The sequence below is a fragment of the Ambystoma mexicanum genome, chromosome 2q (assembly GCF_040938575.1).
Source record: "Ambystoma mexicanum isolate Mex_15411 chromosome 2q, UKY_AmexF1_1, whole genome shotgun sequence".
Lineage (NCBI taxonomy): Eukaryota > Metazoa > Chordata > Amphibia > Caudata > Ambystomatidae > Ambystoma > Ambystoma mexicanum.
The window spans coordinates 638,056,342-638,083,774 of record NC_090924.1 but is presented as its reverse complement, the minus strand read 5'-3'; the positions used below and the strand labels follow the sequence as shown (position 1 = coordinate 638,083,774).

General features: G+C 47.2%; 2 protein-coding genes across 10 annotated transcripts in view; one reads left to right on the top strand and one right to left on the bottom strand.

Moving 5' to 3' along the window:
• DEXI (Dexi homolog) overlaps window positions 1–27,433 on the bottom strand; it is a 272,427-nt gene that overhangs the window by 183,019 nt on the left and 61,975 nt on the right. The window contains exon 1 of one of the 7 annotated variants that reach the window (XR_011303286.1): window positions 1,432–1,642. The exons of 2 other annotated variants lie outside the window; for them this stretch is intronic. The gene's annotated coding sequence lies outside the window, so the exon portion shown is untranslated. Of the gene's footprint in view, window positions 1–1,091; window positions 1,113–1,341; window positions 1,363–1,431; window positions 1,643–27,433 lie in introns of those variants that run through there. 4 more of the 7 variants (XR_011303287.1, XM_069647808.1, XM_069647811.1 and 1 more) reach the window with 4 other exon arrangements.
• The window catches only part of CLEC16A (C-type lectin domain containing 16A), a 1,932,649-nt gene continuing 1,907,595 nt past the window's right edge, over window positions 2,380–27,433 (top strand). For 2 of the 3 annotated variants that reach the window (XM_069647805.1, XM_069647807.1), the window contains exon 1: window positions 2,434–2,722. In XM_069647805.1, coding sequence (XP_069503906.1) covers window positions 2,640–2,722 — 83 coding nt within the window. In that variant the 5' untranslated portion in view covers window positions 2,434–2,639. Of the gene's footprint in view, window positions 2,723–27,433 lie in introns of all 3 variants that reach the window. The other variant, XM_069647806.1, reaches the window with a different exon arrangement.

The window sequence follows — 27,433 nt, the reverse complement described above, 5'->3', positions numbered from 1 at the left end:
ACTGTTCTGCCAAGCCAGAGACATCTGGGTCTTTTCCTATTAAATTAATACAAAAGATACATAATAATGATACCCTGGCTATCTTGTAGCCTTGCACTCTGCCTCTTTCCTGCAATGTGGCAATCTTAAACCCGCCAGTTAATAAAAAATGCCCCGCAAAAAACCTGCAATAAATAAAAGGTTTGTGCCACAATATTTGCCATTTCATGCTGCAAAATGTGCCATTTCATGCCGCAAAATCCTGGAAGGTCGGTCTATATCTCAAGCCTTTCATAAAAAGGACACACCACGTGAATTGCTTGAAAAATAGCGCGAGAATTCTTTTACATACAATTTTTTTGTAACTAATTTGCACACTGATGTGCCTAGCCACCTACTCATTGCCATGTACACTTCAGCCCACTGTATGGGACTTGTGTGGTACTTGGCCCACCCCTGCATTAAGGGTTCACCCTCCTAGGCACTTAGCATAATGCTGTTACTGTAGCACAGTAAGGGAGAGGTAAGATACTGGTAATGTACTACCCCTTCCCAAACTCGCTGCCGTGCTGTAGTTACCAGACAGTTTCTAAGAGACTAGGACTGTACTGTAAGAGGATTTCACAACATCACTGAATCCCTTAAAAGAACAGGAACAGGGTAAGGCACCGAGATAGAGTTGCACATAGAAAGCAGCTCTCATTTGAATTGTATGCTACCCAGGTACCCAATTCTCGAGGAAAGGTAATTTGTGATTTTGAACTCCCTCAGGAACTTGGGGTTCAGGACCCCAGGGGACGCTGTGGGGGGCAGATATGTTTGCTCCGTTTACTGCAGCTGTCCGAAACTTCTGGCACTGCTGAATGATTAATTGTCAAAGTGCTAACAAGCAGCAAGGAGGTGGGTGCTACATAAAATAAAACAAGAGTATTTCTACTTTTTTTTTTTACCTACACCGGCCAAACATTTTGCAGATATCAGTGGCAGATACTGACAGACATCCATTAAACTATAGCACACAGTATGCCTTTAAAGCACGGTGGGGGTGGTAACGGACGGCAACACCCAGAAAACAGGCAAAATGTTATAACAATAATCAAAAAGGAACTCACATAGATTTGGAAACTGCACTGGACCTTTAACGGAATTGGTTATCTGCTGCTATAAAATTACGTTATTCCAGCATAACTCGGGAAAGAGATGCAGTCCGTTTATCACATGTGTGTAAAAACATATCCAAACTTGGAGGCATAACGCAGTAGCATGCAACATACAGAAGACCTTAACAAAGGGGTGCTGAAAGAACTGCACTTCCGCCTCTGCAGTGCAATAACTAGGCATGCCTAATCCCATAACATATACCTTCAGTGTGCAGGGGCTAAACAGCCGACTTAAATAAAACCCGAGAGACTCAGTTTGTCACATTTGAGGATGTGGGCGTTCTGTACATACCGAGACTGTAACGGGGCCGACTGCCTTCTCGCATGTCTCCTGCAATTCCTGCTTTCTTTACTGGTCCGCACTCCGAAGCTGCGGCACCAGTTCTGACAGGCCGGGGGAGAAGGCGGGGGTTTTCGCATTGAGCGGCACTGTAAGCAAAGAAAAACAAGACAGGAGAGCGTTTCCCAATCATTGGTGACCTGGACACTAGCATTAGTAAGATGGTCGGGAAACGCTCTCCTGTCTTGTTTTTCTTTGCTTACAATGGAAAAGCAACGGAAAAGCAGAATTGTAATAGAGCATTAGTAATTTCTTGACAAAGCGTCGAGAATAAGAAATGTCTGGAAAACCTTTTTATTAAATGTAGCCGATTGAAATCATGGTAATTGAAATAAGTTCTCGCTATAATATCGATACAAAAACAGTCTTAAATACTGCAAGGGTCGGCTGATTTTTCCTTAGATTTCGTAATATTTTGTGTAAAACGAATTCCACTCTAAAATGTCCGCCAATATATACAACAGATTACGGTGTGTTTCAGGCTCAGGCACCTCTTCACTCTCTAAAGCGGAATCGCGCCCCTCACATTGAAAATAATCTTATCAGAATGGTTTCTATACATAGGAAACCATAAGTAAAACAACATGTAAATGTTTCCTTAAAAAAAATGAATACAAATGACATTAATGTTAGACTAAAATTCTTTCGGAATTTTCTAAAATATTAAGATTTTTACAAATGTATAGTACCTATTTTTTACGAAAATATTTGACATGCTGAATACTTTTATTTAAAATATTATACTTTAATAGAGTATTTCGTTTTTATCTTGATTCTTATCCTGCTTTCGTTGTTTAAAACTGTAAATGTCTGTTCTAGGATGGCCACCATATTAACTAAGGCCCATACCAGACGTAAAGCACAAGTCCTTTCTCCTTGTCACCAAATGACACCGTTTCTATTGCGCAGGGCTGGCCTCAACCGCAAAGCACACCGGGACTTGTAGTTCATACCAGGTTTGACGTTTCCTTTCCTGATGGACGCTCTTATTTCGCGTCGCATCTATCGAAGAAAACAACAATTCCCAGAATTCACCTGCTGGAGATGAATTGCTGCTGACAGAGAGTGCTTGTTGTGTTTGTCCTATGTACAGGGACATCCCTGACTTGTCACCTTTTCAGGACCGGGCGATGCAGTAATCGGACCTGGAGGCACCCGACATGTTCGGAAGGTCACGGAGTTGGGGCTCAAGCAGCGGCCCCGGGCGCTCGTCCCGCAGCATCCACTCTCTGGACCACCTCAAGTGAGTCCCCGTGAAGGGGTACCGGGACAGGGCCTAATTTAGACAAAACACTACATTTGACGCGTATTAGCACCCACATTGTGTCACTGTATGGTTTTAAGTATCAGAATCAGAACCGGCGTTAACCTTGCCTTGTTCACTTTTGCAGTAACACGATCAAACTGGACAAAGGTGCCCATAAACATTTTGAAATGGGTGCTGCACTGGGGGAGGTAGATCATCCCAAAGTACGGGGATCACCTCCGGTAAGTGATCTGGCTTGGGCTATGGTGGGAAAAGAGGTTACCAGAAGAGCTGTTATTGGCACTGGGGTGCGTGAGGTGTGCCTGCCCGAAATGTGCCATGACAGGTGCTTCTAGGTGCACTGAGGCACGAGAAGTGGAAGTGCTACGGTGGGATACAGTGTAGAAAAAGGGCAACTGTGTCTACATGGCGAGGCTGCCCAGGGCACCGATTTATATGGGGCGTTTCGTAGGACACAAGGTTACAACTGATCCTTCTGAGGGCATTAAGATACGAATTAGAGGTACTCTTGAGGATATTGCGGCATCCGGCATGTTCTGATAATGAGTTAGTAGAGATGTGTTGCTGAGTGCACCAGGTATCGGATTAGAGCTTTTCCGTTTATCCTCACATGTTTTATGCCACGCTACCCCATCCACACATCATGCCATGGTGTATAACAGCAGTTATTGTCTTTTGGAAAATAACCACAGCCAAAAGACCCATGTTTTCTTCCGAGACTTTGGCATTCCTTTGTCGTAGATTAACCTGGTTGTTCAACCAATACCTGACACTTCTTGCCCACCGCATTGCTGCGCTCTGCCCCAACTTCCATTGCTATGCGGATGACACTCGGCTCATTTTCAGGCTACCCTCAGCCACCCCTTCTCCCTCTCTCATCTCCGACTGCCTGTCCGCCATCCAGGAGTGGTGTGCCGCCAATGATCTTTGCCTTAATGCCAGTAAGACCGAGATTCTCCTCATCGGCACACCGGCTCCCTCCTTTCCTGTCACTCTCTGGCCAGCCTCTCTTGGCCCCCTACCTGCTCCCACCTGTGAGGCTAAAAACCTCGGGGTCCTCTTCAACTCCACACTCTCCTTCTGTCCTCACATCTCTGATGTCTCTAAGAAGTCACACTACCAGCTGCACCTCCTCAGAGGTATTCTTCATTTCCTATCCTTCCCCCAGAAGCTCACCGTCTCCAGAGCTCTGTTCTCTCTAGGCTTCACTATTGTAAAAGCCTCTTTCTGAATGTCCCTGCTTCTACTCTCCACCCTCTGCAACTCATCCAGAACAGGACTGCGAGACTTGTCCTTGGCCACAAGCCCGGGGATCGTATCTCTCAAGGACTGAAGTCTCTGCAATGGCTCCATGTGGCTGCGAGGATTAAGTTCAAAACCCTCTGCATTGTCCACAAGGCCTTCTGGGGCCTGGGGCCTCAATACCTCCATCTCTCTCTTCCTAAATATCTTCCTTCTCAAGCTCTATGTTCATCTGCCTCCAACTCCCTCAGGGTCAGTCGCTTCTCCAAGCAACGAGTTGGTGGTAGATCTTTCTTGGGCTTGGTACTCCCTCTGGAATGGCCTCCCTGAAACTTGAGGAGAACCATCGGTTCTGGAAGCACCTCAAAACCTTTCTCTTTGCTTCTGCTTTTTCTCCTCCTCTCCCCTGCTGACTTCCTGGCTGAAACCTAAACTGCACTGGTTACCTGGCCACCCTCTGATCTCGGGTCCAGGCCCCCACCCCTCCTGCCAGTCACACACCTGCACTGCCTTCCTGGCAACCCCCGAACATGGGGACTGTTTCTGTATCCCTACAGTCCCACTACCAGTACTTGACACATGTTGTCTGCACTTACCCTTGCCACCTGCTGGCCGTACTTCTACTTGTTATTTATTCTTATCCCATGTACTGCACTGTCCTCTTTCCCAGGCACTCGCGCGATCTGAATGACACCTGGCCTAGTAGGATCGTTGTCTGTCTTCCCTCTGTTCCCCCTCCCTTGCCTCGTCGCGCCTTGAAACACTTGTGTATAGGCACGTTATAAATGCAATATCATATCAATGGTTAAGTATTTTCGCGAAAACAGTTGTATTTATTTTTCGTTGACATTCCTGAGGATTCATATCTGTTCTTGGAGGAAGGATGTCCAGATTTAACGTAGATGTTACTGGCGATTCATTGGCATGGGTTTTTATTTAAAGTTCCAGCTTATTCTGATTTAAAAAGGAACTCATTTTAAACAGCATACTGATATTGGTTAGAACATCTTTCTTCGTTGTAGACTGCACCTTTTTTCACCTTTTTCTATAGAAGTTGCCATTGTGTATACTATTTAATAATATATTCTTCCAAGTAGCTCTGTTGCCCTTATAGGGCTTCAGTTGTTTGCGTCAGAGGGATGTATCCATGAGTATGTAATTATATTGTTGTTCCTGCTTAACCAGTTTAGTTTAAACTAGTTAATTGAAAATAAAGTGTGATCAAATTACTACTACTCTGTAGGAGTACAGGGAGGAGTAGTGGCTAAGGTACCCAATGCCACTGCTAAACTAGCAGTGGTCCCAATCATAAAGGTGAAACGGGCTTGGCACAATAGGTATTTGCCTCTTTTGGTAACCTGGACAGAAGGCAGGCTGTACTCTTCAGAAGTGGTGTGACCCGGTACAGAAGTAATCCAAACACAATAGTACTGTGCTATCAAAATAAAAACATGTCCATCCAAGGTTCTTTAAAAATAGGATCTTTAATTAAACTAACATAAAACCATGCAAAACTACTATAAAAACCACTGGCCCACCCCTGTAGGGGAAAACACAGCGAAAGCAGACTTTAAAATGAAGGGGCACTCTGCGTTGGTGGAAAGGGGTAATCGGGCAAAGATTATAGCAGAAAAATGTCAGTTAACGAAGATGTCTCTCCATACGTAGATACAGAGGAACAGAGCCTCTTCATATACCTTTTGTGAGTTTCTGGTCTGTGGGGCCTAACAGCTTCAACCATGCTTCTAGGCAATTTACTGATGTCGAGCTGCATTTTTCCAATGGTGAGTCGCGTTGACAGTCCAAGTTGACTATTATTAGGGTATTTATTGAGGGCAGACCTAGCATTGGGAATCATGGATAGAAGTATACAGTGGGGGAATCAGAGAAACAAGTGAATGGGGAGCTAACAGTGAGGGGGGTTGGCCAGCAATTTGGAAGTAAAGCAAACAGGGGAGGAGATCACCCAGTGTCAGGTATGGTAGGGAGTGGATGGTGTGCAAGGTCTTGAATTCCTTCCTGAACTGTAAAAACGAGGGGGCGAGTCTTATGTTGAGGCGGTTCCAGCGTCTTGGCGTGTAGACGGAGAAGGTCTGTCTTTCCTTTCTGCACTGGTGGATTTCAAGTCAGCACATGTCCTGAGGTAGCTTGGGGACTTCAGGGTGACAGCCTTGTAGGTGATGCAGCAGGATTTGAAGATGATAGCCAGTGCTGTTTGATGAGGGTCAGGGTGATGTGATCAATTTTGCAGAGTCCTGGTGCAGCATGTAGGACACATCTCAGGGATGCCAGGGTTGTCGCAGGCACATCCCATCTAGGTGGCAGAGGACCTAGGCTTAAAGTTGTTTTTCCACAGGAGAGAAAGTTGGTACCAAGCCGTTTGTGTGTTACTTTCTATGGGCTGTTTGACGGAGAGGTGTCTGTCTATGTCAAACCCAAGGGACTTGGCGCAGGTGGCCAACGGGGGTATGAAGCCCCCAACATTCATAGCAGATAGCCACATCTGGATATCAGGGTGTTGAGTATTATTGGTCAGTAGGAATTCAGTCTTGGACAGAGGTTGAGCTTCGGGTAAGCACTAGAACTCCATGACTGGATCACTGTGAGGCAGGACATGGCCCAGTGGATGTCTTCGATGGAGGATGTTCTGAGGTAGAGATACATGTAATTGGTGGATGTGAATGTTGTGTGGATCGAAGAGGGTTCTGAGCGGTACCATGTAAAGATTGAAGATCGGTGGGAGAGGATGGATACTTGCAGGACTCCACAGATGATGGGTAAAGTTGGTTATTTGGAGGAATCCATTTGTATGAACTGGTGGCAATTAGCAAGCTCGGATTTGAACCAGCTGAGGGTGATCTTAATACCAGTTTTTATATAACGCTTGCTCACCCGAGGGAATCAGAGTATTGTAATAACAGTTGATATTATTACTCACCACATGGTATTCAGTTTATCGACCTCGGAAGGATGAAAGGCTGAGTCGGCTCTGCAGGGATTCAAACCTGCATTAGCAGGCTACACAGATGTCAGAAACGAGCGCTCAGCTCGCTGTGCTATTTGACCAGCATTGATCTTGCTGATCCCCATGCGGCTGTGTAGATTGTCGGTTAGTGTCTGTGGTCTACTTTGTCGAATGTTGTTGAGAGGTCAATGACCAGGAGGCAAAGGTGGTCATCATCCAGGATTGAAGGGCATAGTCAATCACCTTGATGGTAGCCATTTCTGTGCTACATCTAAGTCAGAGTTGATATTTTCCTGCGGGCTCAGTTGATGTCGAGACAATGCTTCAGTTGGATAGAGTTGGCAGTCGAGATGCTTCTAGTTGTTTGCTTGCACAGAGTTGAGCCGGTGATCGGTTCAATGTGATGTGCTTCTACAAATTGAGTCTGGGCGGTTCAATGATCATGTAATTCAACATATTTGAAGGGCCAAAGGCCGCACCGCAGGTCCTATAGCGGACTGATGTGAGTCGGGCACGGTTCAGCCGGCGCGAAAATCACCTGTAGGTGGTAATCGGGCTTTAGGCTACTTTCTGGGCTTTGCGCTTGCTAGGAGCAGGTTCTGGGTACCAGTGTCTCAGTTGCACTTTGCCTTGTACAGCCAGCTTGTTATCTCACATAGGTCCTTGGGATGGTTTGGGTGGAAGAACTTGCCTTTCTTGAAGCTCTCTGTCTTTACTTCTTTCAGTGGACTGGGGAACAGAATGTGCCCCAGCAGAGTTCCAGGAGAAAAGTGTTCCAAAGATGAATCAACTAAGTGAAGGGTCTCCACCCCTTACATAGGCAAAATGCAACACTGGATTGGTCCATGTTGGCATGTTAAGGGTACGATGCTGGCTGCTGTAACAAGTGTACTTTCTCTTCTGATTCATACTTATAGGACCTAGTTTACAGGAAGTTTGGAAGCCCTAGCAAAATCCAACATGTTGGGACCCATCTGAAGCTCTCCTTTGGGCTATTCTATCTCTGACCCCTTCCTCTCTCTGCCTGCATCAAAAGGTCTCCAGTAATCCGCACCCTGGTGTGAAGTGGCCAGGTTAGTGACTGGAATATCTTGAAGCACCGGTTTGCATGGGACCTTCCAAGTAGCATTCCTGTTCTCTGGAGGAAGTTGACAAGCCTTCTCAGGGGGGGGGGGGTCAAAGCGAAGGCTTCCTGTCCTGGTCGTAACATGGTTGTTGTGGGTACACCAAGCCCATACATCTTAATACACACCAAGCCCCATCATGAATGACTCGCTGTTCACAGAGCTGACAATACATTACATCAAATGCTCGTGGCTGTATAATTGTGTACTCTCAGTAGTCAACATGTCAAACCTAGACATTGCTTATATTTAGATATTAACCTGCCAGCAGGTTGGTGGGATACACCATTATATTTTTGAACCAGAGGTGCATACAGTTAAGAAGTCATCTCTGTTGAAAGTTTGTTTTCCAGAGAAATGTACATATGACCTTTGAACCTGTTCTGCTGCGCCTGCAGGGCAGCTGCTGAGGATGCCAAGGGATGGTCACAGCAAGGAACATAGCAAAACAAGAAGTGATGGCTGGTTGGTTTATAATTAATCTTAACCTCTGGCATTGCTCTGTGCAACCCTCCAGACCATTGTTCTTCGCCAGCAACCCATTGCAAAAGGTGAAAGACCATATGCAAATCGGCTTGGTCCCACACCAAGAGTGGTAGTCCAGCCCAAACTGCTTGGTCACATCCCTTCTGCACAAGACTCCGCCAAACATATTTCAGCCTCGTTTGGCCTCATCAGCGAGGAGTAGCTTGGGTCTCTAGATCCAGCAGACGCAGGACCCACGTCTGGGAATAACTGTCTCACTTGGGGTGACTACAGCAAAACAAAAGAGGTGATGGCTGGAATGTTTACAATTAATCTTAACATCTAGCATTGCACTGGGCAACCCCCCAGACCATCGTTCTTTGCCTGCAAAGCCATTACAAAAGGGAAAATGACCATTTGCAGATCGGGCTTGGTCCCACTCCAAAAAATTAAGATTAAATCCAAGTTGCAGAAATGGTCAAGAAGAGAGGTGGGCACAACCAAATGACTTTGATACTCAGTGTGATATGGTCTTCATTGGTCAAGTAACCCAAATTCTGAGGCGCTGACTGGCATAAAAGATCCCAAGACACCAGTATCCAAAAAACTGCAAAGTGAAAAATCTGGGCTCTCAAGCTGTACCCCTAGCAGAGCTACCAAAAGTTATAGAAAGATAGGTATGAGGATATCCATTCTGTTAATTTCTTGTGAACATATACTTGAGGTGGAACAAAGTTCAGTCATGGATTTTACTTGGTGAAAAAAAAAAAGCAAAAGTTTAAAAAATCAATAGTAAAATAGGCCAGTAGTTGCCTCATTCAAAGAGCACTAATGCCAATGCATTTCGGAGTGAAAACTCCGTCATCAGGGCTAGAAAGTATAGGTACAACATGTTTAGCAAATTCGACATAATTCGGCCACAAGAGTAGGTGCATTATACAATGTCCATGGTGAAACAAAATAGCATGATGATCAATAAAGCATACGTACGCAGAGATACATGGAAGAAATGCAAAAAGAATAAGGTCATAGCGCCAAGCATACATGGCGGAATGCACAAATGTGTGTACAAATGGCAGTAAAAAGGAAAACGGAATCTGTATCTTAACGTTCAAATCAAGAGGTTAATCTTTGTGATCTCTTGTGAGAGAGAAATATATGTACTGGATACGTACGATTCAGAACGCTAGAATTAAACAAATGGAGCGCAGGCATAAACAGTGGTGAAATACACTTACAAACGTACATTGTCAAAGGTGATGGAGAGAATGCAAAAAATATTTGTACCTTAGTGTCCGGATCGAACAGCAAATCTCAAAAGACTCTCATGTAAGAGATCAGTGTGTGCAAATTGCATTCGATTTCAGGCTGTGGAATTTAAACAAATATAACCGATATGTAAGCGATTGAGAAATTCCTATCACTGCGTAGCTTGTCAGTGCTTGCACAGGGTAAAGTGAACGCTTACTTGCAGCTGCGGGTTGCAGGCAGTGAATCGAGGTTGTGCGGCGGCATGCGCCTGTGCACGTTCTTAAACGTTACAATGGAGACTGATGGGATGCCGACACGCAGCACACCAGGGGGGTGTGGCCATGACCGCAGCGTCTCGATTCTCGATCCTTCCTGGGACCGGAGGGATCGGGACGGATCAGTCTCTATAGGTGACTGAACTGTTGTGTATGGAAAAGTAAATAACATGGCCGGTACACATAGAATCACAAGGAAGTGCATTGGGACAAGAAACGTATGTAAAAGTGTCAATCAAGTGGCGCAGAGTTACACACCCATTGGTGCGACTCCGCCCACGTTGATTAGCAGTCCGGCCCCTCCGTGGAAACGGAGAGGTCGGAATATAACAGGGACAGCGTGGCAATGACTTAAGATAGCGTGTGTATGCATACATGTGCCCAGGACTACACTGAAAGTGTAAATAATGAGGGCAATCCTAAAGGGAGGTTCCAAGCCCGGATGCCCAAACTGGGGGTATACCAAAATTGAGTGTGCAGTGGTGTGGATGGCTCAATGTTTTGAGGCGATCCTACACACTGTATAATGCACTGCACTGTGTGTAACATATATTAAATGACATGCACATGTAAATAAAAAGGGAATCACAATGGACTGTGCGTCCCAACCAGGAAGGATTACTGTGAATGATTAAATGGAATGGTAGAGGTGTAAAAATTGGGGTGTAATAATTGGAAATACTATATTCGAAATAGGCGGATACTGGATACACAAGAAAAAGGCACATAGTAGTAAGTCAATCTTTGCAAATAGGAGCTATCAAATACAACATTGGAAATTAATTTCCTCGTTCATCCCTTTGGGGGTGAGGGAGCCGAGGCGGTCTATCCAGTAAGTCTCTCTTCTGTCCAATTTTGGTGTCAATGTCTTCATGAGGATTTGTTTTCAACACAACGTCAATGACCTGAATCCTTATTTGGGATAAGCTGAAGGTAGGTGGGTCCCAGGCCCCAGAAAGCCTTGTGGACAATGCACAGGGTCTTGATTTGATCCTTGCAGCCAAAGGGAGCCAGTGAATGGATTTCAGCACCGAGATTTGCTGTCCCTGGGCTTGAGGCCAAGGATAAGTCTCGCGGTTCTGTTCTGGATGAGTTGCAAAGGGTGGAGGGCAGAAGCAGGGAGGTTGAGGAAGAGGCTGTTGCAGTAGTCCAGCCTGGAGAGAACTAAGGCTCTGGATACAATGAGCTGCTGGAGGAAAGTGAGAAAAGGTAGAGTGCCTATGTGGAGGTGTAGTTGATAGTTAGACTTTTTTGAGATGTCAGAAATGTGAGAGGAGAAGGAGAGAGTGGAGTCGAAGATGACCCCAAGGTTTTTGGCCTCACCGGTGGATGTTAGGCATGGGGCCAAGGGAGGGTGACCAGAGTGAGAAGGGGAAAGCGGGAGCACACCATGACTGAATAGAGGATATACAGTCATTGTGGAAACACTCCTTTTTTGTAAACGCAGTCAAGCATGAATCTGCAGAAACATCCTACTTACAGACTGTTGGAATCACCAATCATCTCTTCAATTTCACATCCTTAAATCCATTCCTGGCTTTGTCCTTTCTATGTTTTCAGCGTTTGATCTAACCTGATGTCCTTGGCCAAACCCCTTGGTTTTGGCATTGAATCGCCATCACGCTTCAAATCACACACTGCTGGTATTATAAAATATTGTAACCGTTTTTATCTGTAATTTTTGCCTTTTTGAAACAAGGCATGACAAAGCCAGTGTTTAGTTGATGCAAATAGAAGGAAGTCTGTTTTTGCCAGATTAAGCATAAATAAGAGGAGTCTGGCAGAGCAGTTAAAATCCTGTTAAATCTTGCAGCCCTTTAAGAGTTTAAAAGAGTATTTCTATTTCCAAATTTCTGTTTGCAGCCAAACAGTGGTGTTCCTTGAATATGCTGAAGGGTCTTCTACCTTTGAGCCTATGTCGGGAGGCTTCCCACCTCTTCTTCACTTCTTGTGCAGAGATCCTCCGTCATCAAAACTGCTAGTTGCTTGTGTGTGGGAATTTTCCAGTGTTTTTGCCTGTTGGATTTCTCAACATAGTGTAAGTAGCATAGGTGTCTGTGGTGCTGGGCCTGTGAATGCAGAAAGCAAACATATGTCCTCTGTTACAGGTTATGGATGCTAGTATTTCAGAAGGACTGATTAGGGAGTTTATCATTGAAAGGCAAACCACTTTTATCTTACCAGCAGCAGATAACTGCGAGTATTACACTAGCACAATAGCATTTTGGGCGTTCTGACTTATTACCTGTTATATGCAGCTCATGGATGCAATTGGAATCGCTTCACTTTTGTACTCCAGGGTGCTCCAGCCGATTTGGCAGAGAACGCTGAACAGCAAGTGGGACAGCGATCCTCCGCCCTGTACTGGTATTTTTGCTTTCAAGGTTATCTTGTGGAGATTCAGGGTGTTTGTTGGGGAAGGCTGGCAGGTGCACAGAATGGATGACCTTACCATTAGTACCTTTAAATGTTATATGGTGGCATGCACTGTTATATTGTTATGCATGTATATAGTTATGTTCTGTATATAGGTGTGTGCTCACTGAATCATCATCATCATTGAAGCCTTCATTCCATAATGGACTTGTCTTGCATAGTCGCTAAGCTTATAGGTTTTTAAAAGAAAGTTTATGTTTGCGGGGAGACTGTGGCTGAGTTGTGAAGGGTGGGGTGCTGCTCTTCATAGCTGCTGACTAAAAATTGTTATTCACTCTTACTGTGTCCGGGTGATATTTGAATTTAATACTGGCGACGAAGATGGGATTTAGTACAGCTGGCCCAGCCAGCGCCTCTTTGATGATCAGCTGTAGTGTCCCGCAACATGCGAAAGGCCGGACGAGGAGCGCAGACCAGGGCAAAAGGCCTGAGGTATCTGGTAGGGGACACAGTGCCCTGGAGACTTTACGCTGCTGTGAGAGTGCATCCTGTGGGGGAGGAGTGTAGGGGGTGAGAAAACCAACAGATTCAGTGTGCAGATTAAGCTGGGAGATGGCCAGCATTTCCAAGAGTTTGGCCGGGAAAAAAGTGATGGAGATCGGGGCGATAGTTAGCCGGAGAGGAAAGATCGGCAGAGGGCTTTTTTAGGAGGGGGTCCCTGAGAGGGGAGGGGAAGTTTGCAGTGGCAAAGGAATGATTGCGGAAATCTGCCAAGGGTGTCGATGTGGTCCTTGATGGTTCATCTAGATCGAGTTCTTCCAGGAGGCAGCCGATGTCAGAGCAGTGTTTGACAGCTGAGCGAGAGTTGAGAGTAGCAATGTGGAGCAGGTTTCCCCCTTTGAAGGACTTCCATGGAGGGGTACAGGTCAGATGTACGCCCTGCGGAAGTTTTTTAGGCGCCCGAGGATCCGCCAAGGAGGAAATGCCAAGGAGGAGGTGGGTGCCAGAGGGGTGGCGGAGGAAGGAGGCAACAGGGTGGCTGGAGAAGCAGCAGAGGCAGCCGTAGTGGTGGCAGTGGATGGAGGATGCAGGATGCAGAGGAGCCAGAGAGGGGAAAGAGGGCACAGCAGGAGAAGAAAGGAAGTGGATAAGGTGCGGGTAGCAGCTATCAAAAAGGAGGAGGTTGGCCTGAGGGCCTTGGACCAAGACGGTGCCGTTTAGGTCAACATTAATGATGGTCTTGTGGAAGTGAACCAGGAGGGCCTCCCATCGGGTGCCGCCATTAATGGTTGAAGAGGAAAAAGGAGAGGGAGAGCAGAGACCATATGGGTGTCCATAGGCCTGGAGAGGGAACGACAAAGAGGATGTTGGTAAGGGTCTGTCCGGAGGAAGCACTAGTGTAAGTTTCAGCAATAGGGAGGCATGTGTTGGAGACCAGGATATCCCCTTTGAACTTCTTCCAGCCAGACCTAGTGAGAAGGATAGGACAGTCGATAGAAAAGCAGTTAGAGAAGATGGGTGAGACAGAGAGCACCATAGAGGGAAGAGTGGGGAAGGGGGAAGAAGGGAGAGTGGAGAGTGGAGGGGGAGTAGTAGCGCTAGAGAGAAGGCAGGCGGGGAGAATCACTAGGGCGGAGGGGACACGGAAGGAGGAGGGGCACACGAAGGACACACAGAGGACAGAACAAAGACAGAAAATCAGATGCAATACACAGACAAAAGCCAATTGCCAATAGAACATAGAATTAAAGAATGGACACAGCAGAGATGCAGGCTGTACAATATAGTCAATAAATGTGGCGAACAGTATACAATAGGTCAGGGTACTGGGCTAGGAAAGGGGAAGGGGGCTAGGAAGGAGAGGGCCCACGGGAAAGCGGTGGTGGGCACGGCCAGGTGGAGTGCGAGCAGCCTAGAGTTGCGAGGGAGCACGCATGGCCTAGGATACGAGGGAGCACGCATGGCCTAGGATGTGAGGGAGCACGCTCGGCCTAGGATGCAAGGGAGCACCAGCCTAAGATGTGAGCTAGCACATGCGGCCTAAAATGGGAGAGCGCGCGAGTCAGCCAAGGGGGCCAGAAGACGGGTCGCAAGGGGAAAACAACGCGCATGCAAGAGTGTGAGGGGGCACAACGTCAGGGGGGTTGCATGGAGTGTAGCAAGCTAAACGTCCCCGTAACTTCTTACCTAGTGGCCGCACACAGACGGGTGAGGTCATCCACACTCACTGTCTACACTGCAACCCCATCGTCGCCAAACGCATGCGTCGCTCAGCATCACTGCCATGTCCTGTGAGGGCTTTGCCGCAGTGGGTCTGTACCTCAGTTCTTATAGGCACGGAAGCATGGACGTAGCGAAGCATGCTACGTTTAGTTGGGCTGCATCTCTGGCGTCGATCAGCACTGCAGCCTTGTCCTGCGAGGGCTTTGCTGCAGATGGTCCGTACCTTGGTTCTTATAGGCACTGAAGCATGGACGTAGCGAAGTGTGCTCTGTATAGTCGGCCTGCGCACCTGCGTCGCTCAGCACCGCAGCCTTGTCCTGCGAGGGCTTTGTCGCAGAGGGTCCGTACCTCGGTCGTAGGCACGGAAGCATGGACGTAGCGAAGTGTACTGTGTATAGGCGGCCAGCGTCACCTGCGTCGCTCAACACCGGAGCGTTGTCCTGCGAGGGCTTTCTTAAGCTGCTTCTCTGGACCTGCTTCTCTGGACCTAACTTCATTTATAACTCCTTTTGGTCTATACCACTGTAGAAAGATGCATTTTGGATTGGTATATGCTTCCAGGGTATTTCAGAGGGTCATGAAAAAGTTGCTCAAGGACTTACCAGGCACATGTTGTTATCAGGATGACATTCTGGTGTGGGGTAAGGATGTGGAGGAACATGATGTGCGGTTGAAGGAGGTGCTGGGGAAGATATCTGATGCCTGTCTGACAGATAAGTACAGATTTATACTGAAGAAAGTTAAATAGTGCATGAATTGTCTGCAGAAGGTATAAAGCCAAAATGTGTCACTGTGGAAGCAATAGAAAAGATGAGGGTACCTAAGGATAAAAAGGAATTGTCCTCGTATCTAGGTAAATTCTTAGGTAAGTGCCAGATTTAATTGGTGTGAGAGAATTTGAGGACGTAAGTAACTGTTTAGTGAATGTTCTCATTTGAAAAGGATTCAAGGGTGATTAGGATGTTTGTTTGTTTGTTTATTTGGCGTGCAAAAGCCAGAGGTAACGGGGCGCAACAGAGGGCAGGAAGATAAGGTTACATAAAAGCTTGGTTACAGGATAGGCACATATTTACATATTAACATACAGTAATTACAAGCCAGCATATACATATATACATTCTGATAGGCTTTAGTCTGTGGGTATGATCAGTCGTGGGGATCATTGGAGCGTAACCATGTGAGAATGTTACGCCTGAAGCTGTGGTAGGATTGGTCGGCTCTGGTGTTGAGGGGGAGGGTGTTCCAATGTAAGGCTGCCATGACAGGGAAGCTACTGCTGCCCGTTTTCTTTTGTCTGAATTTGGGGACCTGGAGTTGGAAGGAGTTAATCGTTCTGGTGGGGCGGGTGGAGGTCTTTTTTATAATTCTGGCAGCGAGGTAGGAGGGGGCTGCATTGTTTAAGCATTTGAAGGTAAGTGATGCTGTTTTGAGTGCGATGCGGTCGCAGATTTTGAGCCATTTTTGTTCTCTTCTTTTGTTGGAGATGTGTTCTTTGGAGGGTAGGTTGAGGGCTGTTCTGAGTGCATTATTATGCAGTGTTTGTAGTTTGTTAATTATGTGTTTGTTGGCTTCTAGGTACATGGCGTTACAATAATCAAGTTTGGAGAGTATTAGGGCATTAGCTATGATGATGCAACTGGCTTGGGAAAGGAATGCCCTACATGCTCTGATTAACTCACAGGTGTAAGCGGTGGAGGAAGCTAGTGAATTTACTTGTTTATTTAGTGACAAGGCTGAATCTAGGTGAAAGCCTAGGGTTTTCACTGTTTTGGCAGCTGGAATGAAATTACCATTGATGTTGAACGCCTTGTAGCTGGGGCAGAGTTTTTTAAGGTTAGTGTTGGAGCCAAGGAGCAGGATTTCAGTTTTCTCATCGTTCAGGCATAGGGCCATCCATGCCTGAATGATGAGATATTGAGATATATTTTGTTTACCAAGGCCGTGTCCGAGTCAAAGTTGCCCGAAAGGGGTATGAGGATCTGGGTGTCGTCTGCATAGTTAGTGTATGAGACACCCAGTCTGTCCAACTTGTCAAATAGGGGCTTGGTAAAGATGTTGTAGAGGGTAGGGGAGACGCAGGATCCCTGAGGCACACCGCAAGTTATGCTGATGGGGTCTGCTGAGGCTATTGAGGAGAAGACTTTCATAGTGCGGTTGTCTAGGATTGATTGTATCCAGTTTATGGCCTCTTTTGAGAAGTGGGCCGCTGAGGCCAGGTGTTCGCCCAGGACTGTGTGATCCACCAGGTCGAAAGCTGCCGACAGGTCGAGGAGGAGTAACATGGCGGTTTTACCTTTTGTCATTGATCTGGGTTTTTAGGTCGATAAGAGCTGTCTCCGTACCATGTTGTGGTCTGAAGCCTGATTGGTGTGTGCCTAAGAGTTTGTGGGTTTCTAGGTATTGCTGGATTTGTAGGTATGCTACTCTGTCTATTACCTTTAACAAGAACGGTACTGTAGTGATGGGCCTGTAGTTGGTGGGAATAGCGGGGTCTAGTGTTTGCTTCTTGAGCAGAGGCAGGACCCAAGATTCTTTGAGATTATTAGGTATGGTGTTAGAGGACAAGGATGCGTTGATCAGTTTGGTTATAAAGGGGGCTAGGTTCCTGGCAGCATCCTTAATTATTTGGGGTGGGCAGTTGTCACCTTTGCAATTTGATGGTTTAAGTGAGGCTATGACCCTTTCAGTTTCTAGGATAGATATTTTGAACCTGAACGGATTCGGGTTGGATGGATTGGTTGTTTTTGCGTGGTGACTGGGTGATGATATGGTAGGGCTTAAGGAGTCTTTTTTTAGTTAGATTTTTTTTATTTATTTATTTTAAATTTTTATTTTGAAAAATAAACAATACAAACCAAACTTGCAGCATTATTTACAATAAACTCATGAATATCAATTAACGCTCATTACTGCTCCCCAAATCCCCCCCTTCAAGAGCTTATTTGCATTTCTAGTTCTGTATCCGCTGCGTGTGGCTGGGTATCTCTTCCTTCCGAAGCTGCAGGATCCACTACTGTGCCAAACAGTCCTGTTATTAAGTCTCCAAGCCATCAGGTTACCTACATCTTCCTCCCCGCAATTGCAACATGCCTCCTGCCACACCACCGTTTCAGCCTCGGCCCATTTTTGCAAGTCCCGCCACTATACCTCTACCCGTGGCTTGTGGCATTGCTTCCAGCCCATGGCTATCCTTCTTTTAGCAAGCACATATGCCAGGTCCCTCAGTTTCCCAAGGTGTTTAGTGTTCCATGGTCTGGGAAACCCTCCCAACAGGCAGGCCCAGGCCGTATCTATGTTGAGCGGGACCCCTTTACCCGCTAGTTTCCGTGCCACTTCCCCCCCAAAAAGCTTCAATCACTGGGCAAGACCAGAACATGTGTGTCATATCAGCGTCTTCCTCCTCGCATTTTGGGCATGCTTGTCTTCCTGCGTTTGCAAACTTAGATATTCTCTTCGGGGTCATATAGGCCTATGCGTTATGTATAACTGTATCTGCTGCAATCTAGCATTTCTGGACACTTTCTTGTGGTATCCTATGGTCCGTTCCCACATTCCATCGGTCATCTGTGCCCCCACCTCCGCTTCCCAGTCCAGCCTCAGATCAGTCAAATCCTTCCCCACCCGGGTCATCACCATCTCATATAGTCTAGAGATCTCGTGCCCTCCCACCGATATGTCATATATTGTTCCCATTAGAGCGTCTGGTTCTTCCGCCAGTACAGTCTCTGGCCAGGTTTTGCGAATAGTCTGCACTAGCCTAAGATACGTGACATATTGGCCTCCATGCAAGCCTGTCTCTTCTCCCAGGTCTTCGAAATCTTTAATAGCCCCTTCTTGCCATATGTCTCCCAATGTGGCCAGCCCAACCGATTCCCAATAGGTCCTGATTATCATCCTGAGCTGGTTGTCTCCCCTAGCCAAGGCAACCAGTGGCACCTGTGGGGAACACGGGCACGGGTTCTCCATCAGTTGGCATACTCTGTCCCACATCTTCCACCCAAGCAACAGCATACCCGGGCGTTCTTTCATTTCAAGTCTAGGAACCCAGATAATCTCTTTTAGGTAAAACGGGGTGCAGTCCTGCCCAAACAGCCTAGATTCAGGAGTTTCTTCATCAGAGAGCCATTTGGTTACATATTGCAACTGACTGGCTACATAATAGGCCTCAAAGTTCGGCAGCTTAATGCCCCCTCTATCATGGAAGTTCTGTAACTTCCATAGCGCCACTCTATTGCGAGTGCCGTGCCACAGGAAGTCCCTACACATGCTGTTCAGTTTGACAAAAAACTTTTTGGGTATCAGGTATGGTATATTACTGAAGAAATGCAACAGCCTAGGCAGGACCACCATTTTGAGCATCGCCCCCCGTCCCATCATCGCCAGTGGCAGCTTCTCCCAAAACTTCATATTTGTGCGGATTTTCTTCACAGCCACCTCGGTGTTATGCAAGTGTTCCCCCTCCACAGTATGATACACATCTATTCCGAGGTAGCGGAAGGAATCAGCCGCCCAAGGTACGGACAACACTGGCAGCCGTTCCAGAGGGACTCCTATGTAGCTCCCCAATGGGAACATGCTCGATTTTTGGGGGTTCACCGCTATGCCGGACAGTTCTGCATACTTTTCCATGACCTCTAGAATATACTGAAGATTTTCTTCTGGATATTTCAAATACAGTAGCAAATCGTCAGCATATAAGGATATTAGGCGTTTCTCACCCCCTGCTTCAATACCGACCATGTCATATTGTTGTCTGAGGTACACTGCCAGGGGCTCTAGGGCCAGAATGTATAACATCGGGGACCAGGGGCACCCTTGTCTGGTGCCTCTACTGAGTTGCCACCTCTCAGATATCATCGATCCTGTGCGTACTCTGGCCAGTGGTTCACTGTACAACAATTTCGCCCACCTAACATAACCCGGCCCCATCCCGTATTCTTCCAGGGCCGCCAGCAACCATGGCCACCTCACTGAATCAAAAGCCTTGACTGCATCTAGGGACACCACCGCCATTTCCCCATCGCTTCTGTTTCCCTCTTCAATCACCCGGTGGAGTCACCTGTGGTTGTGGGTTATATTTCTGTTGGGGACATAACCTGTCTGATCCGGGTGTATCAGTTTACTGATGAACCTTCGTAGCCTATTAGCCAGGACCGCCGTCAAGATCTTGCTGTCCTGGTTCAACATTGACAACGGCCCATAGGAGCCGCAGCAATGCCCTGGCTTGTTGGGCTTGGGGTGCGGCACGATTAGTGCTTCTCTGAGCGTGTCCGGTAGCCGACCCTTCTCAAAAGACTCATTAAGCATCTCTAGCATAGGGGGGAGTACTTCTGCTTTATATATTTTGTAAAACTCGCCCGGGAATCCGTCCGTACCCGGGGTCTTGCAGGTGGGCAGCTGTTTTACCACCTCCTCTAATTCCTCCAGGGTAATTGGTGCGTCTAGTTCCTCCCTTTCTTCATCACTAATCTTAGGTAATTCCATGTCTTTTAGTGTTTCTCTAATCCCCTCCTCTGTCCTCATATAATGTTCTATAATAGTCCAAGAATGCCTCGTTGACTCCTTCCTGGGTGTCAACCACTTCGCTCTTATATAACCACGCCAACAAGCGGCCAGTTTTATCCCCACCTGCATGTTGCCTCTCGACATACTTTTTGTAGTAAAGGTTGCAGAGCCTTTCCCAAAGCTCCGCACACCTCTGCTGCAACTCGAGTACAAGTTCCGCGTCCCCTCCTGCCCTGTCGCTTTCGCGCTCCAGTTTCTCTTCCGCTTCCTCTAGTTCTGTTAGGACCCCACCCTGTAGGCCTTTTGACTTAGCAATAGCAGCACCCCGCAACACCACCTTAAAGGCCTCCCAGAGTGTACACGCTGAATCTACGCTGCCTGTGTTCACCTCAAAGTACTGTGAGATCGCATCCCTGATGTCTTCCCTGGAGACTGGGTCTCTTAGCGCCTCTGCCCGGAGGCGCCACGTCGGTATCCGCGCCCTGGGGCGACAGTGCTGCCAGGTCAGCACCAGAGGCGAGTGGTCCGACAGGACCCTCGCTCTATATTCTATTTGGGTGGTCTCTATCATCACATCTGGCGTGGCAAAAAAATAATCCCGCCTCGTGTGCAGGTGCTGCGGAGCTGAGTAGTGCGAGTACTGTTTTTCATTAGGGTGTTTCAGTCTCCAAACATCCGCCAGCCCAAAGTTATCTAGTAATGTCTGTAATGCCCTGGCCGCCGGGGTGGGCCGATCAATCTTCCCATCATATCTGTCTGCCTTTGGGATGAGCACACAGTTAAAGTCCCCTCCCCAGATAACCGCTCCCCCCACACACGCGCCCAGATGAGTACATAGGGTTCTAAAATATGTAGCAGTGCTTTGGTTGGGGCGTATGTATTTATAATGCACACCTCTTTATTCTCTACCAAGGCCTTCAATATGACCAACCAACCCTCCGTGTCCACCACCTGTTGTGTGAGTTGGAGCGGAACGTGCGGTGCCACCCAGACCAGCACTCCCCTAGCGTAGGCAGAATACGGAGAGCCCACTACAGTGCCTCTCCACTTCTTCCCCACCAGTTCCAATTTTTGCTGGGTCAGATGTGTTTCCTGCAACAGCGCAATATCAATCCTCTGTCTTTTTAGGTACATCATGACTTTGTTCCTTTTTAAGTAGCTGTTAAGTCCCCTGACATTCCATGTTACGATCTTAAGGTCTCCCATGGCTCATGAGTGTCTTCTTGCCTCCCATGTAGCGACTCCCCTTTGCCCACGTGATCCAGATACAGCCCTCCATTTTTGCTTGTAGTTTCCCGTACCAGCTCAAACTCCCCATAACTATGTACACGATAAATCCCCAACTTCCCTCCCCTCCCCCCACCCGTCCCTTCCCCAACATCACACACCCCAACTGCTGCCCAGCTCCATCCTCGGAGCTCAGGCACCCCCACATCTAGCCCTGCAGGCACCGAACGATGCACAGAGCTCAGTAGGGTGAAGTCGCCCTAATGGCCACTTAACTAAAACTGTTGTGGGGTAGAGAGAATTGCTCCGTAAGGCTCCCGTTAAGTCAACATTAACCACAGTGCTTATGACAAATAGTGCAATAGTCTGACCTTCTCTACTGAAGGCTGCGCAAGCGACTATATTCAAGTCCCACGTGCCGCGCCATCTTGCGGCACCTTCTTCATGCATCACTTATCTTTTCCGAGCTCTTTCTCCGTACGAACTTCTGACTCCTGGGGACATCCTTGCGCATCGAGCCATCCCACGGCATCCTCCGGGGTCTCAAAAAACAAAGTTTTATGTTTATGAATGACTTTCAATTTTGCCGGATACAGTAACATATATTCAATCTCCGCTTTACCGTCCCAAAGTTCATGCGGCTACGCTGCACAGACAGGGTGTAGTCTGGGTAAGCCGTGATGTTTGCCGCTCCTCGTGTGATCGTTCCTCCCTTACGAAAGTGTTCCAATATCCTCTCCCGGTCACGGTAATTAAGAATTTTGGCGATCACAGGCCTAGGCGGGTTCCCCGGTGGCGGCCTCCTTGTTAGGGCTCTGTGTGCCCTTTCCACTGCAAATCCTTGGGATAGGGCTCCTCCGGGTATCTCTTGCAGTAGCATGGATTCAATGAATTCCGTGGGATCGTGGCCCTCCAATCCCTCCGGCAGGCCCACAATGCGGATGTTGTTTCGTCGGGCTCGTCCTTCCGCCTCCTCCGCTCTGCTCTCCAAGTTGCCCACTCTTTGTATCAGGGCGTGCAGTTCGGCTTTATGGGATGCGCAATCCGCAGTATTCGGGCTGCCTTCCTTCTCAAGGGACTCCGTGCGCTCCGCCAAGGCCCTGACATCCTGTCGGAGTAGGTTAACGTCCTCCTGCACCTCTCCGACCTTGCGGTCCAGTGCCGTTTTTAGTTCAGTGACGGCTAGTTCGAGCTTAGATTAGGCCGCCCTTAGGTCCGCAATCGCAGCCAGGATTTCTTGGTTGGCGCCCGAAGTCGTCATGTCGCTTGCAGGCAGCTTGTCCCTGCTCTTGGTAATGTCTTGACCCGGGGACGTCTTAGCGAAATCGTCTAAGGTGGGCTGTTTCGCCTTCGGCCTCACCGTTCTATTCGACATGACCCAGGGGACCTGTAGTTTGCACAAATGACAAATGTGCACTCAGTGCGCCCCTTTCGCTGGGTCACTGTGCGGCCTGCTTCTTCCTTTGTTCCGGACCTTGGTCGGCCATTTTGTGTCATCTTTCGTCTCCGGTGCTCCTTATCTCTTCCGCACCGATCTCTGCCGCCGTCCCTCCTGCACCATCCAGAAGTTCACCATGCGTAGCCCAATCATTCACACACCGGCATGTGTATTTTCAGCGGTCGATGGCCTGTCTTCACGCACTTTTTTGCCCGGATCATTGCAGGATCTCGACCCACATCTGCCCTGGGGACCCAAGGCCCTTAACATAATTGTTCATTTTTTTGTACAAGTGGCCAGAAGTATGCATTGTGAGGGACATTAGTTTGTGCAAAATCATAGGATTTTTGGAATCAGTATTTTGGAGAGAGGGATTCAGATAATGTTAGACTGAAAACAAATCTACCTCTGGCCTAGCCCCACATGGACGACCACTTTTTAGTTTCCAAACCTACCTCAGGGGGTTGTGGACCACTATGCCCCCCCTGCTCATGTATCTCAGGGCTATGGTACTATGGTATGTTTGTGTGTCCATAGCATAGTAACTCGGCAGTAACACAGCACACAATCGCCCTAAGAATAGACACAAAGCGAAATAACATAAGGCACAAAGAAAACACACAAGTCAGTCTCAATTATAACAATGGAGTACATTTATTCATACACAGCAAGGGTTTATAGTGACATTTTCGAATGCCACAATTTCGAATGCCTTTTTCTCGAATGAAAAGTCGAATTTTGTTTTTTAATGTTTTTTTTTGTTTTTTTTTAATGGGGGGGTTCCCCCTAACCCCCTTTTTTTTATTTTTATTGACCCCAAAATAAAAAAATGTTTCGACAAAAAGGCATTTGAAATTGTTCATTCGAAATTTGAACTGGATACCCACAGCAAGGCATGATGTAAACACTACTATAATGCAAAACCTGAATTTGCTCTGGGTGTAAATCTGCAATGCAATAAATGTAAGCCTTGAAGGCTTCTAATGCATGCAACTTAATAGCAATTATCCAGTCCTGCTGGATCTATCAGGCTAATGGCAAAATACATATGGCAAGTGTCGGCATTCAGCATTCCTCTCCAATCCACACCACACTTCACACTCTCTCTCTAAGACAATCCCTGTCTGATTTCCCCTTCTATTGAACCAAAAGCTCTGTGTGAGTGTCTTTCCTAATTCCCCATTGCACGTGTCTTATTCAGATCAATTAGGCCTCGTACTCAGTCAGCAATACTCCCCTCTGCATGTTCAAGCTTCCCATTCTCGAATGTGTCCCATCTCTCTCCTCTTGCCAGTATGTCAACAACCCATCTCTAGTGTGTGCAAATCTCAACAACACAGCTTCCCACTCAACAGGCCTTTACTCCCCTTTTCTGCGTAAACTGCAGGCAGCCCCCACTGATCTGCATCGGGCTGATCTCAAGCACCTGGCCCCTTTCTCCTTTCCAGCTCCCTCTTCCAGTCTGGTCACTCGAACTGCGTCAAGCCTCTGCAAAGCTCATCTGATCTCCTACCAACTCTCTGCCAGATCAATCTCATCAGAATGCTTCCCCAAGCTGCATGTCAACCAAAGCCATCCGATTCTGCTGCACCCAAAATGCTTCTCCCTCAATGCACCGCTTCCTTTCATTCCCAAATGCCTCTCTTTCATACTCCAGCATACACTCGTACCAATAGTGCTAATTTCAGGCTCCCAGTTATAGGTGGCAATTCATGTCACTCTTTCTCCATGGTTACATGTCAAACTCTCTTCTCTCTAACCAGCATTTCTAAATCCGGGCAGTGCCTGGAGGTCTGTTACGCATGTCTTGTTCTATTCTCAGTCACTGTGTGTTCTGTCATCGTGACAATGTACATCATATCTTGTACATGCTATCTGTGTTACTGTGTTACGAAACCATACCATCCTCCCATTTCTCTCATTCACTCCATTCACTGAAATCCCTCTTTCCTCCATGCATCTCTGTCTAAAGCTCCTCACTCCCTTTATGCCTCCGCCTTTTCGTCTGTCTGCGAACAACCCATGGCCTGCTGGTAAAGCCCCCTTCTCCATTCTCTACTCGTGCAAAAGTCACATCCTATCTTCCTGTCTGCCAAGAAACTGTTTACACATTCCAATCATTCACAGTGTAACTCAAAACATTCTACGCAGAATTGTGGCGCTGCTCTTCTGTCTCTCTTCAGAAGGGCCTAGAAATGCCAGCTACATGCTCTATAGTGCTTTACGCATTCACTCAAACCAAGCGCTATACCATGGTTCAATGCATATTCTAAGTGCACGCTCATGCGTGTCTCTTCATGCATACATAATACATAATAACAAATGTCTTTCTAAACATGTCTCTACAAGGCACGTAATATAACAGGCCTCTTTCTCTAGCAAACCAAATGGCTGAATAATATGGATAATGGAATACCTAATCTCACTACTAATCAGAATGAATGATGGATGAATGAATACTAATGATTCACTAAATGAGTAATGGATTTCTAATGATAACATATCAGGTCTATTCATATAATATCTGGTTTTACAATAATGGTCCCCAGTTTGTGGGGAAGGAGAATGAAACATTTTTGGAGGACAATGGAATAGGGCATTCAACGACAGCCTTGCATAATCCAAAAGGGAATGCGACCGTGGAAAGGTTTAACAGGACATTGATAGAAGTGATAAGAATTGTGATTGCCTCTGGGGTGATTGGGAACGTGCCATAATGGACTGACTGGTCCAGTATAGGATTTCTCTCCACCAATTGACTGGAGTCTCTCCATTTGAAGCCTTGAGGAAGAGGGGCCCTAACTCCAGATTGCATCCAGGATGGATGAAGAAGTTTGTGAATGCACGTGATGTGGTCCCAGTGCGGGCTTTGCGTCGGAGAATGGTGGAGGATCAAAGGAGGGCTGTGATGCTGGAAATGCATCGGAGGGACAGGGGCTCTGTATCCTAGTCCATTACTGTTTTATCATGTGTTCTGTTGTGTTTTCTGCGTAGGAGTTCCTGTGGGACTCCTGGCGGTGCAGCTCTCTTTTGGTTTGGTGTACAGACCCATGGGATCCCCTTATGGCACCCATGGGTGGGGGTTCAACCCTGTGCCCCTAGTGTATATTATTGGGTACCTGTGTGTGGCCCACAATGCAGTGTACGGGCTGGTGGCAGCACCGTGCTGAATTTGACAGGTGCTCTGAGTATCCTCCATTTTGGGAGCCCAGGCCCTGCCATAGGAATCAGTAGATTCCTGATGGAGACAAGATGGCCCCCATCGCCTTCCATCGCCTGTTACCTTGTTTTCCCAAAGTCCTGGGAAGCCCTGACTATGTCCCTTCCCCCTGACTGGATGTTGGGTGAAAGTTCCATATATGGTGTTGTTGTAAAGTCCAAGTCAGACTGGCTTGTTACACTCCGACCTTCGCCGCATCACACTCTCCGGTGTCTGCCCCGTGCCTCTTCAGTCTCCCGCGTTAACAAGGACAGTTGGGGAGCTCTATGTAAGGCCAGAAAGAGGGACAAGAAAGTGGTTGCTCTTCATAAGGGGCTACGGTGCCGTCATGAACCTTTTTTCTCACGGTGGCAGCTGCCATGGAGAATAGCTGCAACAAACTACATTTCCCAGAAAACCTTGTTTTCGATTATGTCCCGCCTCCTTGTTGTATTTAAACCACAGCGGTTTTCAGAACGCCGCTTCTGTTTATAGTTACAACCGGCATTTTCTGAAGTGCTACTTTCTGTACCTTAATTCCGGAAGTCTCCTGTGTTCTCTGTGTACCGACCTTGCCTGCACATGGACTCCTACATCTTGATTCTACTTTGGTATTGTTTGCTGTCCGACTTTGTACCGACCCTGCCCGCACACGGTCTTCTAATTCCTAATCCTGTCTTGGTTTTGTTTGCTGACCGTCCGTGTACCAGACCCTTTGCCTGCTCCTGGAATCCTGGATTGTGATTTTGTTGTGTTTGCTGACCGCCCGTTTACAAGTCCTTTTGCCTGCTCCTGGACCCCTGGTTTAAGACTTTGCTACTGCTACTTCCTGTATGAATACCATCTCTCACTTGGCCACGGACTCTTGAACCCATTCCTCACAGTGCTTGCGTTCTTCTGGGGAATAACACTGGTAAGAACAATTCTTCATTTTGGAATCCTGTCTTCATCGAACTGTTACCTCATTTTTGGATAACATAGCTTCATTTCTAAAGTGCTTTTTGGAACGCTTTGCTGTGGTGCACCATCCCGAAACCAGTGCGACCCTCGTTCCGTCTGGGGATAGCTACCCTACTAACCTTCCTTTTTTTTGTTTTATACTTTCGTTGTTGCCCAGGATTCTTTGCACTACTCTTACCTCCACTAGTAGTAAAGTATATTTCCTTGATTTACCATCATTGGGCAGTTTTCACATTTAGCTAGTATCTAAAGTCTCTTCTGCTTTATAGGTTGCTCCAGGTCCTTTTTTGTGGATTAAGGGGAACTCACTCAGGTACTCTATTAAGGGTAATAGTCTTGGGGAAAGCCAGGGTTGAATCCGATAGAATATTCATCTCTTGTCTTTTCTTTACAGCTGGGTCTGTGGCGGTGTGTTCTCCCCGCTCTTTTGATTGATC